The sequence below is a fragment of the Anopheles funestus genome, chromosome 2RL, assembly GCF_943734845.2.
Source record: "Anopheles funestus chromosome 2RL, idAnoFuneDA-416_04, whole genome shotgun sequence".
NCBI classification, from domain to species: Eukaryota; Metazoa; Arthropoda; class Insecta; order Diptera; family Culicidae; genus Anopheles; species Anopheles funestus.
The window spans coordinates 69,185,820-69,204,586 of NC_064598.1; the positions used below are offsets into that span (position 1 = coordinate 69,185,820).

Sequence of the window (18,767 nt, forward strand, 5' to 3'; positions counted from 1 at the left end):
CAATCTAAAAGAGAAAATTTGCCACATAATGCCGTACTAAAAAGCTTGAAATTGTGTTTCTTTTTCTGTTCGTACTACGATACTATTGCAAACAGCATTCATAATGAAAATTCCATTTGTATTTAAATCCACAAAAGTGTGGTGAATGATGTTGGTTTTTTATTTAGCAAAACTGGTACTGACTGTGAAACGGAATCCGGCCTGCATTCCTGCATGGTTGCTGCTTTCTGAGCCCTTTAGATATTAAATGGAACTAACTTGAAAGCAACCACTTCAAAGCAGTGACCTGGTTATGGCGTATTTAAAATCAGCTAAAGCGTATCTTTAAGGTGCATTCACTGTGTTTTTGCTGTGTCAGTTATCCCGATGTTTATGCTACAATAATTCTGCAACCGGAAGAAATTATGTTTTAAATTTAAAGATACGAATAATGTTGACAGCCGATGTTTATGTAGTTTTTTTCTAAATGCAAAGAAATTCTAATTCAATCAATATCTCAAATTCAATGTCTAATTCAATTTCAAACTATTTTTTAACTTTCGTTTTTACAATGTTTGAAGGGTTGCTAATTGTTATTACAATTTATTATAAAATTGTTTGTTTTTTCATTTCATAATGTAAAAAGCTTACTTGAGTAATATTCTTTTTTAATTGTATTTTATAAACTAATGCTAAAGCTACTATAGTCATAATTAAGAGAAGCAAGTTAGGGTGATTTAAAAAAAATTAAAAGTTACCCTAGCTATTGAACGCACTTCCAACCACACTTTCTAAAAAACTTTTTATCAATTTACCTGCTCCATTTTAAAAAGCTTCATGCACAGTAATGTTGCTTTTCCATTAATTTCTTGTGGGGTTGGTAAGCTTGCGCTTCAAACTTCTAAACCGCAAGGGCCTAACAAGTTAATGCTTAGCAAACAAAGCCGAAACCAATGTTTTTTTAGGTTCCAATTTTTACAGAAACCAATTTAGTCTAAATTAAATTACTATCATGCTTTTATCCAGTGGTAAGGGCAATTGTACTTCTAGCAATTGTTGTAAAATGTTAGAAATTTGTTTGTTGAAAAGAAAACATTAACACGCGTACAAACAACACGAACAGGTGTCCCCGGCATACATACACACTCTTCACGAAAAGCCATTGGATGAAGTATGACAGAAAGTGAAACCAGCAGAACAAAGCTCAGCAGGCGGAAACATTCGAAATGGGACTGCAAACGATAACCACTTTTAGAGGGAGGGAAAAAAGCTAAATCCCACCAAGCGAACGGTAAAACAGTTAATGAATAGAAACTTGGAAAACAAAAACATACACAACCCACGCCACAGAAAGCCAACAGAGGAAAATTGTCCTTTAGGCCCGCGGCATAATTTCATTCACTTTTGCAGTTTCTTTTGTTGGGTTTTGTCGGGGGTATTCTGGCGCTTCGTTTCTGGGGTTTCGCACAGGAACACAAAGAAAATATTCCTGCTGGGGGTTGGGTGGAGATTTTTGGCTGGTAGTATAAAGAGAGCTGGTAAATTTGTCATAAATTAACAAGAGGAATTCAAATTACCTGAATTTAATTAGTAGATGTTTGTGACGGCACTTGTTTCGTTCTGTTTGGGGCAGAATTCACTTTTAAAGAGCAGCTTTTATTCTGTAAATAGCAGGGTTGAAAATAAAGGAAGAATGTTTTTCATTTTTATTTTACTCTTTTTACTGTAAGAACTTTTTTAAATAGGAAAATTATTAATTAGGTTACTTTTTTATGTGTGTACAAATTAATTTCATAAGTAAAATTCTCCTCGAGTTGCACAGAATGCTGCTCAACAAAACTTAAGTGGTGGCTTATTTTTTCGTTGATATTTGTTTGTTTTTTCATAATTAAACCTTTACAGCTTATTTTAAACTACTATTCATCAATTTATTTGTTTCAAAGAAAGTTTGGGGAGATTTAAACAACATGATGAGTGTAATAATAAATTATCATTTAAACGATGCGTTTATTTTTATCCTTCATAGTCTAATTATTCATTTCTTCTTTCTTATCCATCTTTGTAGTCGTTCATTGATTATGATACGAGACAACAAATAACATAATATGTTCAATTTAGCACTTATTCAGTACACTTATTTTCCTCCAAAGCGATACTTTCTCTAACCAAACTTTACCATTAGAAATTCTGATCAAAGAGATTGATTTACCAAATTCATTTGAAACAATGTAAATAAGCTGTACATGTTGAATGTTTCCATTACGAGCAAAAGTAATGAATTTGCAATTTGACCTTAACATTTGGCACGAGATGTCACTGTAAATTATATGCTTTACATCGTCAAACAAAAAGCGCGTAACATCCGCACCCTACTGCGTGCTTTCTCCATATTTTGTACCAATCAAAACGTAATTGTATTCAAAATGTGCCTTTTGCTTTCTTCCATGGTTTTCCATTTGCAGATCCTTTCGGGTAACATCAACACCTACAGCGAGGTCGAGCAAGCGCTGCAACCAATTATATTCGCCTCGAAAATTCGCATCTACCCGTACAGTCAGTACGATCGGACGGTTTGTCTGCGCGCCGAAATCATCGGCTGCGAGTGGGAAGGTAAGTGAATTCCACCTAACGAGCCGTATTATCCTTCAAGCTTCAAGTGTGTCCCCGTGAAAAGGGCTTTTGGGCTAGGCAGCACGGTGGAAGAAAAGAGTTGCAAAAACAAGAAACGAGTCAAAACCCTAAACCAAATCCATCGACCATGAGTTTTTTTTATCTGCACGGCGATGGAGTTTGTGTTTCTTCCAACCGACTCACCAACAGTGCTGTTGTCACGTTACGGCGATGATGATGAATATGGAAGTGCAAGGGATGATGACGAGGAAACATATCCTTTCTGCAAGTCGTTCACCTTTAGTGTTTTGTGTTACGGTCGATTCAATGGGGAAATAACCTTACACGGTGCAGAGTGAATGGCTTCCATTGCTGTCGAGTTTGCTTCAAGGACTCGTTTGCAAATCGTCTACAATGACAATGCTTTTGGTTCGCTAAGCATTCGCCAGACATTCGTATTTCGTTTGTTTGTACATCAATCATGACTGATGTTCTTTCTTTTTTTTACTACGGCGAGAAGATGTAACAAGCATGAAACAAATGGAAACAATAGATAACTAGGATTCCATACTAGTGTTATACGTTTAGTAGATAAATTTTTCGAAAAGCTAACAACTTCCGTTTTAGTAAATTCTTTATAATTTGAGCAAATCCATATTACAAAATTATAAACTCTCTCTTAAAAATTAAACCTTGAGATACAGCTATTTTACAGATAATTCTCATGGTACGTAATTAAAACGGATCAGAGTAATGTGGTGTAGATTGTATTAATTTATTATTTACTCTTCAATCTTCCCTTCCGATGAGTCTCAACTCTTCAATCCTCCCATATGTTTGAGATTCCATATCAAAGGCACGCGATTCCATAACAGTTTTAGGTGATTCACTAAAGTATTGGGTGTTTCCATATCAATGGTAGCGTATTTCACATTCGCTTGCGCGATTTCCTAAAGTGGGCTTCCCGCATCCCAACATTTCCATTTCCCTGTAACGCATACTGATTATACTTGAAACTTTTGATTGAATTTCCATGGTGTCGCAAATGTATAAATTATTGACTATATACATATTATTTTGTATATGCATAAAAACAGGTAGATTTAAAATTATTATTACTATTATTATTTTTTTGTAAACGCAAACGTTCATCAATTATTGTCAACACTGCAAGACTGTCACAACGTAGCAAACAATCTTCTAAAACCACGAATCTGTTGCTGCTTACCATCTTAAATACGGTTCATTAACCACCGACATTGAATCGAACTGGTGCAAAGCCACCGTCACAAATCATTCTTATGGCGTTGATTGTTGTTTGTGATGGGTTTTGCTAATTAAACAATACTCTAACCCACCTAGCTGAAGATGATGATTGTTCGTTGCACTACACTAATTTGTACAGTTGAAAATCATTTAGCTGCAGATGATGTTCACCAGTGTCCGCCTTCCGGATCATAATTGAATGTACTCTTCGCTCAATCAACCATTTTTCGTTAATGGTAAAAGCTTCATCCTGCCAATCTTCTAACGAACGTTTCGCTTGTGATTGAATTTGTTACTTCAGTTGCAAATGGCTGAAGCATAACGTTTCAAGTGACAAACATTAACCAGAACTTCCATTTTCAAGTACATAAAGTGGTACCAGTTGATTGGCTCCTATCTGTTGCCAAAGGATGTGGCCCTTGCGAGAGAGTAAACGCCTTTTTCTGTCGCAAGCCTTTTTCTGATGGGTTGTAAATTAGTCATTAAAATATTTCCGTTCAAGGTCCCGCACATCAACATCCCCAACCATCGTACTGTGCCCAAGCTTTGGAGATTGAGTGAGCAGCAAACACGAACATTGAAAATATTAAAAAAAAAATAAATACAGTCACTTTGCGTTCTGGGCAACCTTCTGGTAATAAACCGATGGTCGATGACGGACGTCAGCGTAGCGTCCAGGACTCCGGATAGGATAATAAATTACCCATCAACATCTCCATCCATCCATCTATCATTTTATGTCGAAAGGCTTGGCCGCCCTCGGAGTTGCGATCGACCCTAGACAGCACCCTTCGCCTTGACGTGGCTCGCTTGTCGTGACTACGGGCGCTTCGAGTCCCATTGATGGTGACCCCATTAAGACAATTTATAGGGAGAGAGAAAAAAAGTCTTTAAGCTCAGAAAACTAAACAAAAAGTGTAAAAATGTTTTTTTTCCCACCATCAGACATGATGCAAAATAAAAAAAAAGAAATGAAGATTGGTAATTTATTTAAAATTGCATTAAACAAATTACGATCACCGACTGGTACAGGGCGGGATAGCACAACCCACTGTAGCTGACGGGAAAAAGATGTGATAAAAATAAGGAAAGTATATCGCTTCCGTAGAATCGATCCGTAAAAGTGCTTGGGAGCGACTGGTAAACGCTTTTAAGCTCCTGCCGAGCATGCTGACAGACGGTGAAAGATGTGTTTGCCCTAAGTGAGGAGCAAATTGAATGCAGCTCAAGTAGACTCCTTACAAAGGGTGAAAGTAAAGGGAGTAAAAAAAGTAACCGACGAACTATAATATGCAAATTCATTTATCGAACGTCACTAAACCTGCTGCATGCAGGTCCTGCGCGTTCATGAAACCTTTTTCTCATAATTTTTCACTTTCAATTGTTACCATCAACCTAAAACTCCCACACTTTCGTTATTCCGAAACAATCTGCAAAACCGCATCATCAAATGCAAATTTGATTTTTTGCTCCTGCCGCACACAATGACAAGGAAGGGAGAGATGGAGAGTCCGAACGGAACATTATCCTATCCGCCGTTGCAACATAAACCTCAAACCATTCCCGATGTTTTTGATGCCGTCTGTCTGTCTGGCTGTGGTTTTGTTTGGCCTATTCTGGGGAACAAGCTAACAATGCTGAAATAACGAATTCCTATCAAAACGAACCCTGAAAGGGTTGATCGGGTGGGAGAACATTCTACAATACAACCGTGAAATTGAGGTGGGGTTTTTGGCGTTTTTGAACAAACATTATTGGTGGGGATCCTCATGACACCTGTCCTTTCGTGGTATATGATGTGGAAACTCGACTATAATTTATGTAGTTTTTCACCGACCTTTTTAATTTATGTAGTTTTAATGAAATATTTGCAACAATCAGCGGTGTAATAATAGTTTTGTAATTTATTGTTTCAACAACCTTCATCAAACAAAAACAAAAAAAAACAAACGGAAAATCGATTATCTGGCCACAAATATATCTCCGGTTTTTAAGTCGTAACATAATTTGTTTTGCATTGATTGATGGGTTTATTATTAGACGCAATGTTAGCGAATGTTTGAAGCGTTGGATCGATATTATTTATATCACTGTTGATTAGCTTTAATGCTTAGTTCTGTTTGGATTGTTTCCATTTTTTACGTCGACCACAATTAGTTGTTATATTTGAAAAATATAATCGGGTATTTCCATTTGCAATAGTGCACTTTTTCATTTTTAATTTGTATATCAAATTAATTCATAATTTTCGTGAGAAAAAAGTAATATTCCAAACTTAAACGTCACATCTTTGTTATGAAATTGTTTACAGATTAAGGATTACATTATAATCACCAAACTGCCCCGCACAGCATGATATTATTCATGAGTCGGAACATTAGGAAAGCAACAATTCCACCAGCCCATGCTGGGCGATTGATTAATGACACCCAATTACTAGAATATGCTCTCAATCTTTTTCTCTATCGGCTCTCCCCTTTTTTTCGTACACCGTACACAGATCAACATACAACTTGCATCGTGGTGTACCATATTTTATGTTTTCATATGTGATTTATTATGCCTGGGTCGATCATTCGTAATCGTTCTTTACTTCCCAAAAAAATAAAAAAATACGTAAAAATATGTCTTTCTTCCTACTCAAACATACCTAAAGCCATAAAGCATCTTCAACCGTGGGCCAAGGGCGCAACAAGCATAAAACAATGCTATGAGACACCCTCGAAAACTCACACAAACACCCGCGCACACATGCGTCTTGTTATCATTTTCCACCAAATACCCAAGTAAAAAAAAGATAGATCATCTGGAATTCGAGAGGATATCCCAAACAAACACCCCATGACTCCAAAATCCAGTAGCTATGAAGACAAAATATGCTCCGATATAAAAAAAACCTTCACACACGACACGAGTGTGTATCAACGCGTTTCGATAGGGAACGGATTTTCTCATGCTAGAAAACGTACCACCCAAAATCTTGGATTCGTTTCTTTAACCCAAGATCGAAGAAGATGGCATGTTGTTATTCGAGTGTTTGTTTACATGATGCCAAAGTGTGTGCTCTTTTGTTGTGACTGTTTTTTTCGTTGTTTCTCGTTAGAAGAGGCTTGTTTGGGTTGAAGTTTTCTTTTTGATTTCTTTCAAAGAAAAAAAACTTTAACTCTTCAACTCTTTGAAGAAACTGTGTGCGTTCCTAGTGATCCAATACGCATATGGTTCTGGCAGAGAACTTTATTTTTTATTCATTCAAAACGTGCTCGGCAGCGGTACCAGTTGCATCCCAGCCGGTCCTGATGTGGCCCTGCAGTGGCGCCCGCGACGAACATTATTCCAATTAATAATCTGTTTAATATCGCACTCCAACTAATTTCGAACGGCCATCGAACGTATCAACAGCAAAACCCTTTGCAGCGTTTAACGCTGGCCGTTTATCGGTACCATGTTCTAGCGCTTTCGGGCGCTTTCTTCTGCCATTCTTTTTCTCTCTATGTTCACTGCGCTCTACACACCAGTTACAGCAATCTGGCACCAATATCCCGTGACGGTGCATTTTTATTGTGTGTGCGCTTGATCGCGGGCTTGTTGAATTCTTTGGATGAAACCGTCCGTCCGGCATCAACCGACTATAACGACCATTTCGTCTAATTGGCCATCGCAGACAAACGGGGCGGCGTGTATTGCGCACAGATGGTGCAGCTGTCAAATGGAGAAAAATGCTATCTGTCTGGAAATGGTTTTGAAAAACGAAAAGATATAAGGGGTAAAGGTGGGGGTTGGGATCAGAGAATGGGGATGGTTTTTACGATTGCGAATTGATTTTCTTATTTGATTTGCTTCCTGGCGTCGGATTGGTTTGGTTGCAACGCGGCTGATAATTATTTTAATGATGCCCGCAGAAGAAGGGAAGAGTGTACATTTGGGTCTGAAAGCTTTAATAAATTGTTGTGCTGTCAATGGGTGGCTAGGCGGATCGATACGCGTTGTACGACGGTTGAAAAGTTTTCCACTCTTCAATGCAAATATCGTTTTATTATCGGTCGTAAAACGTGCTTCTATCATTTGATGCAAGCTACGTGCAAGATGGTGGTAAACTTGTATGTATGCGGTAAGCATATGATCGAAAGAGCTGATTTAACGATTAGAAAGGAATAATATTTTGCATAAGTTTTTGAGCATGACATTTTGAATAAACTTTTATTAAATTTACTTTACAGGAAGTATTCACTTAGGAAATTGAAAATAAGCTAGTACGTTATTTGTAAATGTCAAATAGTATGTGACATGGGAAAAACACTGAAATTTAACCATAAAAAAACCATAAAAAACTTGACTGGAGGTTACTGTTTAACAATCTGGATTTCCAAAATATTTACAAATCACTTCATGTTGCCTAATTAAGTAAGTGCCTATTGATTGAACAACGATTTTGAATTACAATTTTATCAAAGTTTGGCCGTTTTTAAATGCTAAGTTAAAGTAAATTGTGTATTGAAAGTTTAAAGTCGATTGGTTAACTGATTTTCGAGAAGTTCGAAAATTTGAACAATTAAGGGTGAAATTAAAGATAATGAGATTAAAGAAATACTTAATTTGGATCTGCATTTAAAATACATTTTATACATTAAACAAAAGTTTCAACAAGATGTTGAGAATCTTATACTTTTAAAAAATGGCATACTTTGCCCATCACATATCAACCAATATGCCCAACTGTTCGGTGATAATACGCGCGTAGGCACCATCCACCCAAATTACTTCGTATTGATTCACTTAATGCGACAACTAACCGGTCCATCGCCCACACAGTTCCTAATGGATTGGTAAGCATCACCTTAGCCTAGCGATCGGGAATCGAACTAATAGTAACCATTAATAGCATTGCCGGCATACAAACCTGATGTCACTGCTGCTGGTATATTAAGTACAACTCAACCAGCTCAAGAAAGTGAAATCAATAATTACCACCAACCGTAATGAGGGTCGGTGCATTAACGAAATAATACTAATGATTCCACGCAATTGACATTAACGTTCACATACCATAAAAAGCCCCCGCCCCTCCCACACACACACAGCATGCTTTATTCATGCCTAACCCCAACCTCAGCACTCACCGGTCGATAAAGGCACGCAACGATTTAGCGCGATTGTTCTGAAGACTAAAAGCCTTCGCATAAACATATATTCGTGCGATAATCCATTTGGTGTATCTATTTCCCTTTTTTATTGCAATGTTTTCGTTTCTGCTTAATTCATCACGATTGATGGAACTCCATTTGATCGCTATGTGATGTGCTGTTCCATTCCGGTGGCAGCACGACACACACGTAACCGAAGTGCCTGTAATGCAGCAGCAATATTTGCGGCCTGATTTCCTACGACAGCAATTAAATATTATCCAGACGAAACAGTTGGCGCCACTTTGTACGTTTGTGCGCTCAAAAGTTCGCCGCCAGACCCGTTGACAACTTTATTAAGAGCTCTCTCGGCCCTGTCTGGCCAGCGGTGCACCATTCGTTTACTTAGTACCTTTCGATAGTCTTTGATGTAAGCTTAGGTTTCTTCGTCCGATCAAGGCATTTCTCTTTCACACCTCATTGCCGGTTTTGATTCATACCTAACAAATGATTTCCTTATTGGCCAACCATTCGATCGGACCAGCTAAGAACGTACGATTTTCGGTTCAGCTCTTGGTGTAAACAGACACTCAAGTGCTTCATCTTCAGACAGTTATGAGAGTACTGTACGAATAATTTAAATTTTTTGTATCTAGGAGATCTTTTTAAGGCCACTAGCAAACAATACAGCTGCTGGGACTATGGAGTGATAAAGCGAGAAGTAATTAAATTCGCTTCCTTTTTCACAAGTCTTTAGATTTCAGAATATTTCAGAACACCGAAAGGTAGAGGCTTGTTCTTTTGCGTTGCGTTAATATGGACATCTTAATCGAGGGTTACCTTGTTTTTCCTTGCGGCACATCAAAGAAACACAACGGTAATGCATTTCATTTGTATACCGAAGGTTTCAGAGGGTCGATTTCTTTGATCTTCTCAAAAGTAATGCTTATAACTGAAAATATTCGTGAATTTTGTTTTATTTGTAGTACAAAATTTAAAATTTCCTTGTAAGAAGTATTTTATTATTTTCATTTTTTAGTAGTATTTTTTACAATACTTCAGGCAGTAAAAATTTTAACTTTGAGTAATACAGATAATTTTATTTACAAAATAAATCAAAATAGGATAGTATTTTAATACTATTTTCAGTTTTATATAAATCAAAACAAAATGCTTCAATGATCAAACCTAATTTTACATCGCTGAAAGATTTCTGGTTGTTTCTGATGTCAAAAAACCGAATCTTCATACCTTCACAATAAAATTCCACTTGGAATGAAATCAGTCTTAACTGACTGGTTCTGTTGGGATTATTTCCCGTTTCCTTTGTAACGCTTTGGAATCGCTGGAAATAAGGATTATTAGTATCCGTGGAGCAATTTCAAACTCAAACGAAGTGAGACGTATTATATGGCTGTCTCGCCAACTGAGGAGGAGCTTTCAATCATGTGAACACCCGTCCCATAACATTACCTTTCACCAATTGTCTTTCCCACTAGTGTTTGTGTGTGAGTGACTTATGCGGACACTTCCACTGTATGTCATTTCAAAACTAATCTCGGGTGTCGAGTCCCTCGAGGGCGCCAACGGGCTTCAACACTGGAAGGCATTTGTCACCTCCAAAGGGGGCTTTGTTTTTTGCTGTTTTTTTTCGTATTATGTCGCTCAACCTTCCCTGCTACATATGGGGAGACGAGTGTTATCGGATCCCTCGGTTGAACACCAATATGTGTTGGACACCTTGTATCGGGGAAGAATATGATGCCGGAAACGACTGGATAGTGTGCGTGTCTGGCACTAATGGCGAAATTACAATTCTCGTCGTTTGCGAACGGACGACAATGGAAAATGGCCAACGTCCTCCATACGGTATAACCTACCCCGAGTGTGTCAGACGCGCGATCACCAACGGCTCAATGTACCGCAAGTCAACGGCCGAGCTTTCCATCGAGCAGCTGTCCACCGAGAGGAAATTGTCACTGGTCGAGAAAACACAATAAAAGTTGATAATGACTCCTGGGATCGATGGGACAACGGTTGTTCGCTGCTCACGAAAGGAAGACACACCGTACCCAACGGTGCAAACTACACTTTCCACGAACTCCGTGGCAGTGTTGCTGGTGTTGGAAATTGTCTTCTCACGTTTTGCTACTGCTACAACCAACATCCGGGAAAGTCCTTCGCCACCACGAACCAGGCTTATTGCAGTGGCAAATTAGATTGGCTCCTTGCCACCCTCGTTCACACTGCCAGCCCTAGAGTTGATTGCTGTCCCATTCGGTCCTTCCTAGAGCAAGTTCGCCATTACGGTATTTGTTTGTAATTTTCCTTCAATAAAATCATCAGGAAAAGTTGATAATATGGTGTAGTCGATTGGTAGCAGTTTGTGTCCTTCGATGAGCTGCAAGTTTCACTATCGAGTGGTGAAACTTTTTTTTGTTACTGTTGAGAAAAATGTCTGGAAATTCTAACATGAGGACTTTATTCGTGAAGTCTAAACTACGTATATGATAATTATATATAAAAGCAGACAAATTAGAGACATCTTTTAGAAAATAGAAGCAAGAATAGAAATAAAGAGCAAGAATAGAGCAAAATAGAGCAAGAATTAAATGATAAATGTTAGTTTAGGAATGAAGTATTCATTACCTAGTTGTTGCTAACTAGCTAATGAATACTTCATACCAAACTCATACCTACCTCATTCAAATACATTTGAAGTTAATAGAAATAATAACCTCAGTCTGCCTCCAGCATCCGTTGCGAGAGAACGTATTTCGTTTGGAAGCGTGCCTACGGAGTTTTGCTAAGGCAGCAAGTGGTCAATGCCCCGAAGTACGATTGCGTACTCAGCGTGCTTGTGCGATTTGGCTGTATCGTGCTAATCGGTGTCTCCGTCTGTCTCCGATATTCGTTCGGAAGACAATTGTGGTGTTAGTGTTTTCGATCGAGTGCGATAATTGCTTACCGTAGCAACGCTTTCGCTTCGATCGAGGTAGTTTGTCATATGCAGTGTGTAGTGTAGTACAGTGCGTGTGTGTATTGTCTAACGTGCGTTACGGTAAGTGTATCCTTTCCTTCCTTGACCGTTGCCTCCGGCTCTACCATGGAGCAGGAGTGTTCTGATTCCGAAAGGGAGATAGAACCATGCGTGAAGCGAAAGCCAGGGCGCCCTAGATCCGCACCAGCCGCTAAAAAAGTGGCCTTGGAAGACCCCCGTCCTTCGACCTCTAAGGCACCACAATGTGGTGCAAATGAGCCGAAGGAATTAGAACACCGAGCACGTCCGTATCCCGCGTCCTGGGAAGGCAGGCCTTGTGTTTATTTTATGCCGCGGGCCAAGCAGCTCGACGTTAGATCGATCGCGGCGTCGATCTTTAAAAAGTATCCGGGTGTTTCCGATGTGTTTCGGATGCGCCCAAACAAGATAAGGGTAACCGCAAAGGACCGGGCTCAAGCCAACTTGATTGCGGCTGATTCCGATTATACGGAGCACTATCGGGTTTATATCCCCGGTAGTTTGGTTGAGGTTTCCGGCGTAATTGAGGATTTTGATTACCCCGTAGAGGAAGTTGTGAAAATGGGCCAGGGTGTGTTTTCTTCCCCTAACATGCCCAAAGTAAAAGTTCTGGAAGCGAAAAAGCTCTACAGGCTGGACGCTTCAGAACCGAATGAAAAGAGATTTATTCAGACCTCCTCAATCCGAGTTACGTTTGAGGGTACGGTACTCCCGCAGGCCCTCGTAATAGAAGGCCTCCGGATACCCATTGACCGGCCATACGTGCCTAAGGTAGCTGCCTGCTCTAAGTGCAGCCGCATCGGTCATGCCGAATCGTTTTGTACCCACAAAACGTGCTGCGGAAAGTGCAAAGGGACGCATGCTACCGAGGAGTGCAAAGCATCGTCTCAGAAATGTTCGCATTGCCGAGACGATTGGCATGAGGTAGCGCAGTGTCCCGTGTACCGGAAGCTACAAAGGGAGCAGATAAAAACAGTAGCCGAACGGGCACGCGGCTCTTATAGCGATGCTCTCAAAGGAGCAAACGTTTCAAATCCCTTTGCGGCATTGTCCGAAGGTGATGCAAATGCTGCATCTAACCCGGCCGCTCTAGAGCAGGCAGCCATGAGACCAGTAAAGAACCGGAGAGTACTTTATAAAAAAGTACAACGGAAGGTTCTAAGAGCGAAAAATAAACCCTTGGCACCAAAGCGTCGCGGGAAAAAAGAAACCCCCTCCCCCGTCACCCCAACACGTGACGCTGCTCCTTCTGCTCCTCCTCCACAAAATCCCAGGAAACAGCCCAAGAGTAAGCGATCCCCTCGGACCGAAGCTCCCGTGGAAAGCCTGGCTTTCTCCACAGAGCCTAGGAACTTTCCGAGGATCCCTGCCCCATCCCTTTCTGAGATCCTCCAGTCCCTCCTCATGACCCTTAACCTTCCGCAACCTTTGAAATTGATCGCTACTTGGGCCCTTCCTTACCTGAAGGGGATGATCAAGCAGTGGCTGGCTCAATGGCCGTGCCTAAGTATGATGGTCCGATTGGACGATTAATTCACCAATGGCTACCTTCATACAGTGGAACTGTAGAAGTTTGCTCGGAAAACTAAATTCCTTTAAAGTACTAGTAGGTGAACACAATTGCGATTTGTTCGCTCTATGTGAAACTTGGCTATCGGACGACATTACGCTAACCTTCCCGGGATATAACATAATCCGTGAAGATCGAATTACCAGGGGTGGGGGGGTATTGATTGGTATAAGGAAGAGTCACACCTTCTCCAGAGTACCAACCCCTAGACAAGAAATAATGGAAACTGTCGCAATACAGGCCAAAATAGGCGACCTTCACGTGACAATTGCATCCGTTTATATCCCTCCGATAGCCAACAATGAAAAAGAAAAAATTGAAAAGTTCAAAGAGGATCTTGGAAATTTAGCAGTGGTCTTGCCTGGTCCGCTTTTAATCCTGGGAGATTTTAACTCCCATGGAGTAGAATGGGGGGGGCGTTAAGGATGATATCCGCGCTCCCATTATCCGAGATTTCTGCGACAGGTACAAATTTTCAATTCTGAACTCAGGAGAGGCAACTAGGATGTCGACGCCAAAAAGTAGGGAAAGTGCACTGGACTTGTCTCTATGTCCATCAGCTATGGCCCTGGATTTTAGCTGGAAGGTGATTCAGGACCCTATTGGCAGTGATCACTTGCCGATAGAAATTTCCTACATCAAGGGAGGATGTTCAGTTGATGGGATCCCCGTTAAATGTGACTTAACGAGGAACATCGACTGGACGAGATACGGTGAATTAGTAGCCGCTTCGCTTTCTCTTGCTACTTATTATTCAACTCCTGTAAATGAGTATAAAAATCTTGTTGCAGTCATAAACAAGTGTGCCCTTGAAGCCCAAACAAGGCGCTCCCACCAAGCAAGGACATTTAAAAAGCCACCCACTCCTTGGTGGGACAAGGATTGCCAAGCGGCTTTCAATAAGAAGCGGGAGGCGTATAAAGCCTTCCGGGACACGGGCTCGAGGCCTTTATATGAAAAATATAAGGGACAAGAGAGAGCGTGTAAAAACCTGTTGAAGGCGAAGAAAAAGGGTTATTGGCGCAGATACGTCAACAATCTAGATCCTTCCACTTCCTTAAATTCGCTTTGGAAAATGGCTAGAAGGATGCGAAACAGCAACAACATTAACGAGAGCGAAAGTTTTTCCGGCGAATGGCTTATTGAATTCGCACACAAGCTATGTCCCGACTTCGTTCCAGCGCAGAATTTCATTCATGATGCGCCTGGCAGTGACCCAATGTTGGACTCACCATTCACCATGGTGGAGCTATCCTTGGCTCTCCTATCATGTAAAAATTCTTCCCCAGGTTTGGATCAGGTTGGTAGTAAATTACTTCAAAACCTTCCAGACGTGGGGAAGAAACGATTGTTGAGCATCTTCAACAGTATGTTGGAACTCAACATCGTCCCACAAGAATGGAGAGAAGTGAAAGTTGTCACTATTTTGAAGCCTGGTAAACCGCCATCAAGACACGACTCATATCGTCCGATATCTCTACTGTCGTGTCTGAGAAAACTCCTTGAAAGAATGATTCTTTTCCGTTTAGAAGAATGGTTGGAATCCAACAACCTTCTTTCAGATACCCAGTTTGGTTTCCGTAAAGCAAAGGGTACTAATGACTGTTTAGCGCTTCTGGTAACAGAAATTGAACTTGCTCGTGCTCGCAAGCAAAACATGGGGTCTATTTTTCTAGATATACAGGGGCATTTGACTCAGTTTCTCCACACAAACTGAGTCAAAAATTGCAAACTGCTGGGCTAGGGCCGAAATTGAATAACTTCTTATTCAATCTTTTGTCGGAAAAAGCAATGAATTTTAACAATGGTTACGAACAACTGAAACGAACCAGCTTCCACGGACTAGCACAAGGGTCCTGTTTGAGCCCCCTGTTATATAATTTTTATGTGAGCGAAATAGATTCTTGTCTAGCGCCAAATTGTAGCCTTAGACAATTGGCAGACGACGGCGTCATATCAGTCGCTAGCAGGGACGCCGTCGAAATACAACAGGCTTTACAAACCACATTGGATAACCTTGCCGAGTGGTCTGAAAACCTTGGTATCAAGTTTTCTGCAACGAAAACCGAAATGGTAGTCTTTTCTCGCTTTAGCGACACTGACAAAAATAGGGAGAAGGGACTATATGACCCCAACATTGATGTCTTTTTATATGGGGAAAAGATATCAATCACCGACAACTTTCGATACCTTGGTGTGTGGTTCAACTCAAGATTAAACTGGAGCACTCATATCACATACCTTATTAAAAAGTGCTCGAAAAGAATCAACTTTCTAAGGACAGTCACAGGATTCTGGTGGGGCGCACACCCAACTGATGTCCTGCGACTGTATAAGACTACGGTGTTATCCGTATTGGAATATGGAAGCATATGCTTCCATTGGGCATCCAATACGCAGATACTTAAACTGGAGCGAATTCAGTACCGTGGTCTTAGACTCGCACTGGGGAGCATGAAATCAACACACAACATGTCCCTAGAAGTGATGACCGGAGTGATGCCGCTAAGATTACGTTTTGAAATGCTGTCGCTTCGCCTTCTAGTCCGTTCTTCAGTATCAAATCCCTTGATCATAGAGAATTTTATAGCGCTTTTAGAGGCAGGTTCTAAGAGCAAAATCATTAACATATATAATGATTTTGTTGCTCTACAAGTCCATCCTAGTGCCCCACAAGCAGTAAACCGTGCTGCCCTTCCTGAGTGCTACAGTTCTATTGTTAGTACAGATTCCTCGTTGCGTGAGGAAATCAAGGTCATTCCCAATGATCTTCGCCCGAGGGTAGTGCCGGGCATTTTCGTGAATAGGTACGGCCATATAGACAAAATGAACCAGTTTTACACTGATGGATCATCCTCTGAGGAGGGCACGGGCTTCGGTGTTTTTAGCGAGACTACCGGAGCCTTCTTTAAATTGCGGCAGCCATGTACTGTGTTTACAGCTGAACTCGCCGCAATTTTTTACGCACTATTACTAATAGCAGCGAGCCCCCCTGACCAGTACTTCATTTTTACTGATAGCCTTAGCGCTATTGAAGCACTGAAAACTCCAAGGGCTGTTAAGAGTCAAGACTTCTTTATTGTAAAAATTATCGAGTTGCTAGGCTCGCTGTTTGATAAGGCGTTTAGAATATCGCTAATATGGGTCCCTTCTCATTGTGGAATCCCCGGCAATGAAAAGGCAGACTCACTGGCCAAAACAGGCGTCAGAGAGGGCGCATTTTACGACCGACCCATCTCATCCCAAGAGTTCCTTCGTTCCCCACAGCAACTTTTCCTGTCTCGCTGGCAGAGCATGTGGGAAGCGGATGAACTCGGGCGGTTCCTTTTCTCGGTCTCTCCGCAAGTGTCCCTGCGGCCTTGGTTCGGTGGGCTCTCTGTAGATCGTGCGTTCATTCGGATGATGTCTCGACTCATGTCGAATCATTTCGCTCTGGATGCACATCTACAGCGTATTAATCTGGCTCAGACGAAAGTCTGTGGCTGCGGTATTGGATTCCACGATGTGGACCACCTTCTGTGGTCCTGCGTGGAACTCGAAGCTGCGAGACCCAGCTTGATAAGCGCAGTTGAGGCCATCGGCAGACAGTCGGATACACCGATCCGAGATGTTTTGGCTTGTAGGGACCTGGAATACATGAGGCTTGTCTTCCGCTTCGCCAGGGACAACGGTCTTCTCCTTTGAATCCTATCCCCATTTTCCCTCCTTCCCCTTTCTCATACTCCTATTGTTATCCGTTGTGTTGTATTTGTCCTTACATGTTTTTGTTGTAGTGCCTTAGCCAAGCCGTTGAGGAAACAGTCGAACTTCGAGGATAACACCAGAGCCGCAAAAGGGAGGCAGACTGGGTGTTTTGTGCTGTCCACAAACTATAACTGTTCTTTGTTTGTTACAGTCATGTGCAGCCCTCGCAACGAGTGACAAGACCGCTATTGGTGCCGTTTTCACCAACACCAACACTCACCATTTTCACCAACACCACCATCAAACAATAGAACCAGTCTGGACAATTACCCACATGGATTCAACAACAATACGCACAAAAAGCAATAGGACTTCGAACAATTCAACCCACAACAACAATACCATCAACAATAGCAATAACCACAAAACGTGCTATCACAACCGAGTATGCCCGGGATAAGGTAAAATACAAGGAGGAAATGCCTTGTGATAATTGTACTGCTTCAGCTCCAGAGGCTGACAATACGGCTGAAGCCGTCAACATGAATTATAAATAAATAAGAAATAATAACTTAAATTTCCTAAAAAACGCAAGCCTTTGATAATACAAAAGTGCATAAAGAAGCAGTTAAATGTTAAAGTATAAAATATACTAATCCTTTTATTTCCATTATTTCCATTACTTTTACAGAGGGTCTCATTTCATACAGCATCCCGAAAGGAGTCATACGTGGCGTTGAGGTAGACCTTTCTGATCGTACATACGACGGCGAAGGCGAAGGTGATCGGCTTGTTCACGGACTCGGCCAACTGGTCGATGGTCAGAAAGGTGCCGACAATTTTCGTATCGATATACACGGATTTGGCAAAGGTAAGTAAAAAACACCAATGGCAGACCAAATAATACCTAAAAGCATTCACTTAAAGCACTGAGATGAATCGAATGCTTGCCTGTTTGCAATGCTTCAAAAAGAGGAATGTTGCCATCTACCGGCCAACAAAGGCATCTCTTTTAAGTAAAGGATCTTAATCGATTTCCCATTCCGAGTTTTGAGAAAATCTTCCATAAACATTCCTTACTCTACTTATTCATTTTCCCATACCATAAACTTTGCTAGAATCGATCGAAATATTTCCTTACCATTCCTTGAAAGTCAGCAATTGGTATTGGTGTTTCTTTATAGAAGAAAAGAACCACTTCTGTAGTCTGCCAAATACCTGCTGACAGCCTACGGATAGGCTCAAAGTTGCAATAATTCAAATCCAGCTCAAATGCCACTATTTTGTACGTATCTATATATGTGTGTGTGTGCATGTACGTGTACTGAAGAAACTGGCCTTTGATCAACAGTAGCAGAAGTAGCTCCACTTTGCTAGTGTGAAGTTCTGTTCTATGCTCATCGAAACGAACAAATAAAGCTTCACAAATGTTCAAACACTTCGCCCGAGGAGCTTGAGTGCTTTGCTAATGGAAGGGGGGGGTATGTTGCGAAGTCGAGTAGTGGAACGGGAAGTATTT

At 40.9% G+C, this 18,767-nt stretch overlaps 1 protein-coding gene across 2 annotated transcripts in view; it reads left to right on the plus strand.

Annotated features, from left to right (window-relative positions):
* LOC125766309 (discoidin domain-containing receptor tyrosine kinase B) overlaps positions 1-18,767 on the plus strand; it is a 230,635-nt gene that overhangs the window by 142,752 nt on the left and 69,116 nt on the right. For both annotated transcript variants that reach the window (XM_049432129.1, XM_049432128.1), the window contains exons 5-6: positions 2,442-2,589; positions 17,940-18,119. In XM_049432129.1, the coding sequence (XP_049288086.1) occupies positions 2,442-2,589; positions 17,940-18,119 (328 nt within the window). The remainder of the gene's footprint in view (positions 1-2,441; positions 2,590-17,939; positions 18,120-18,767) is intronic.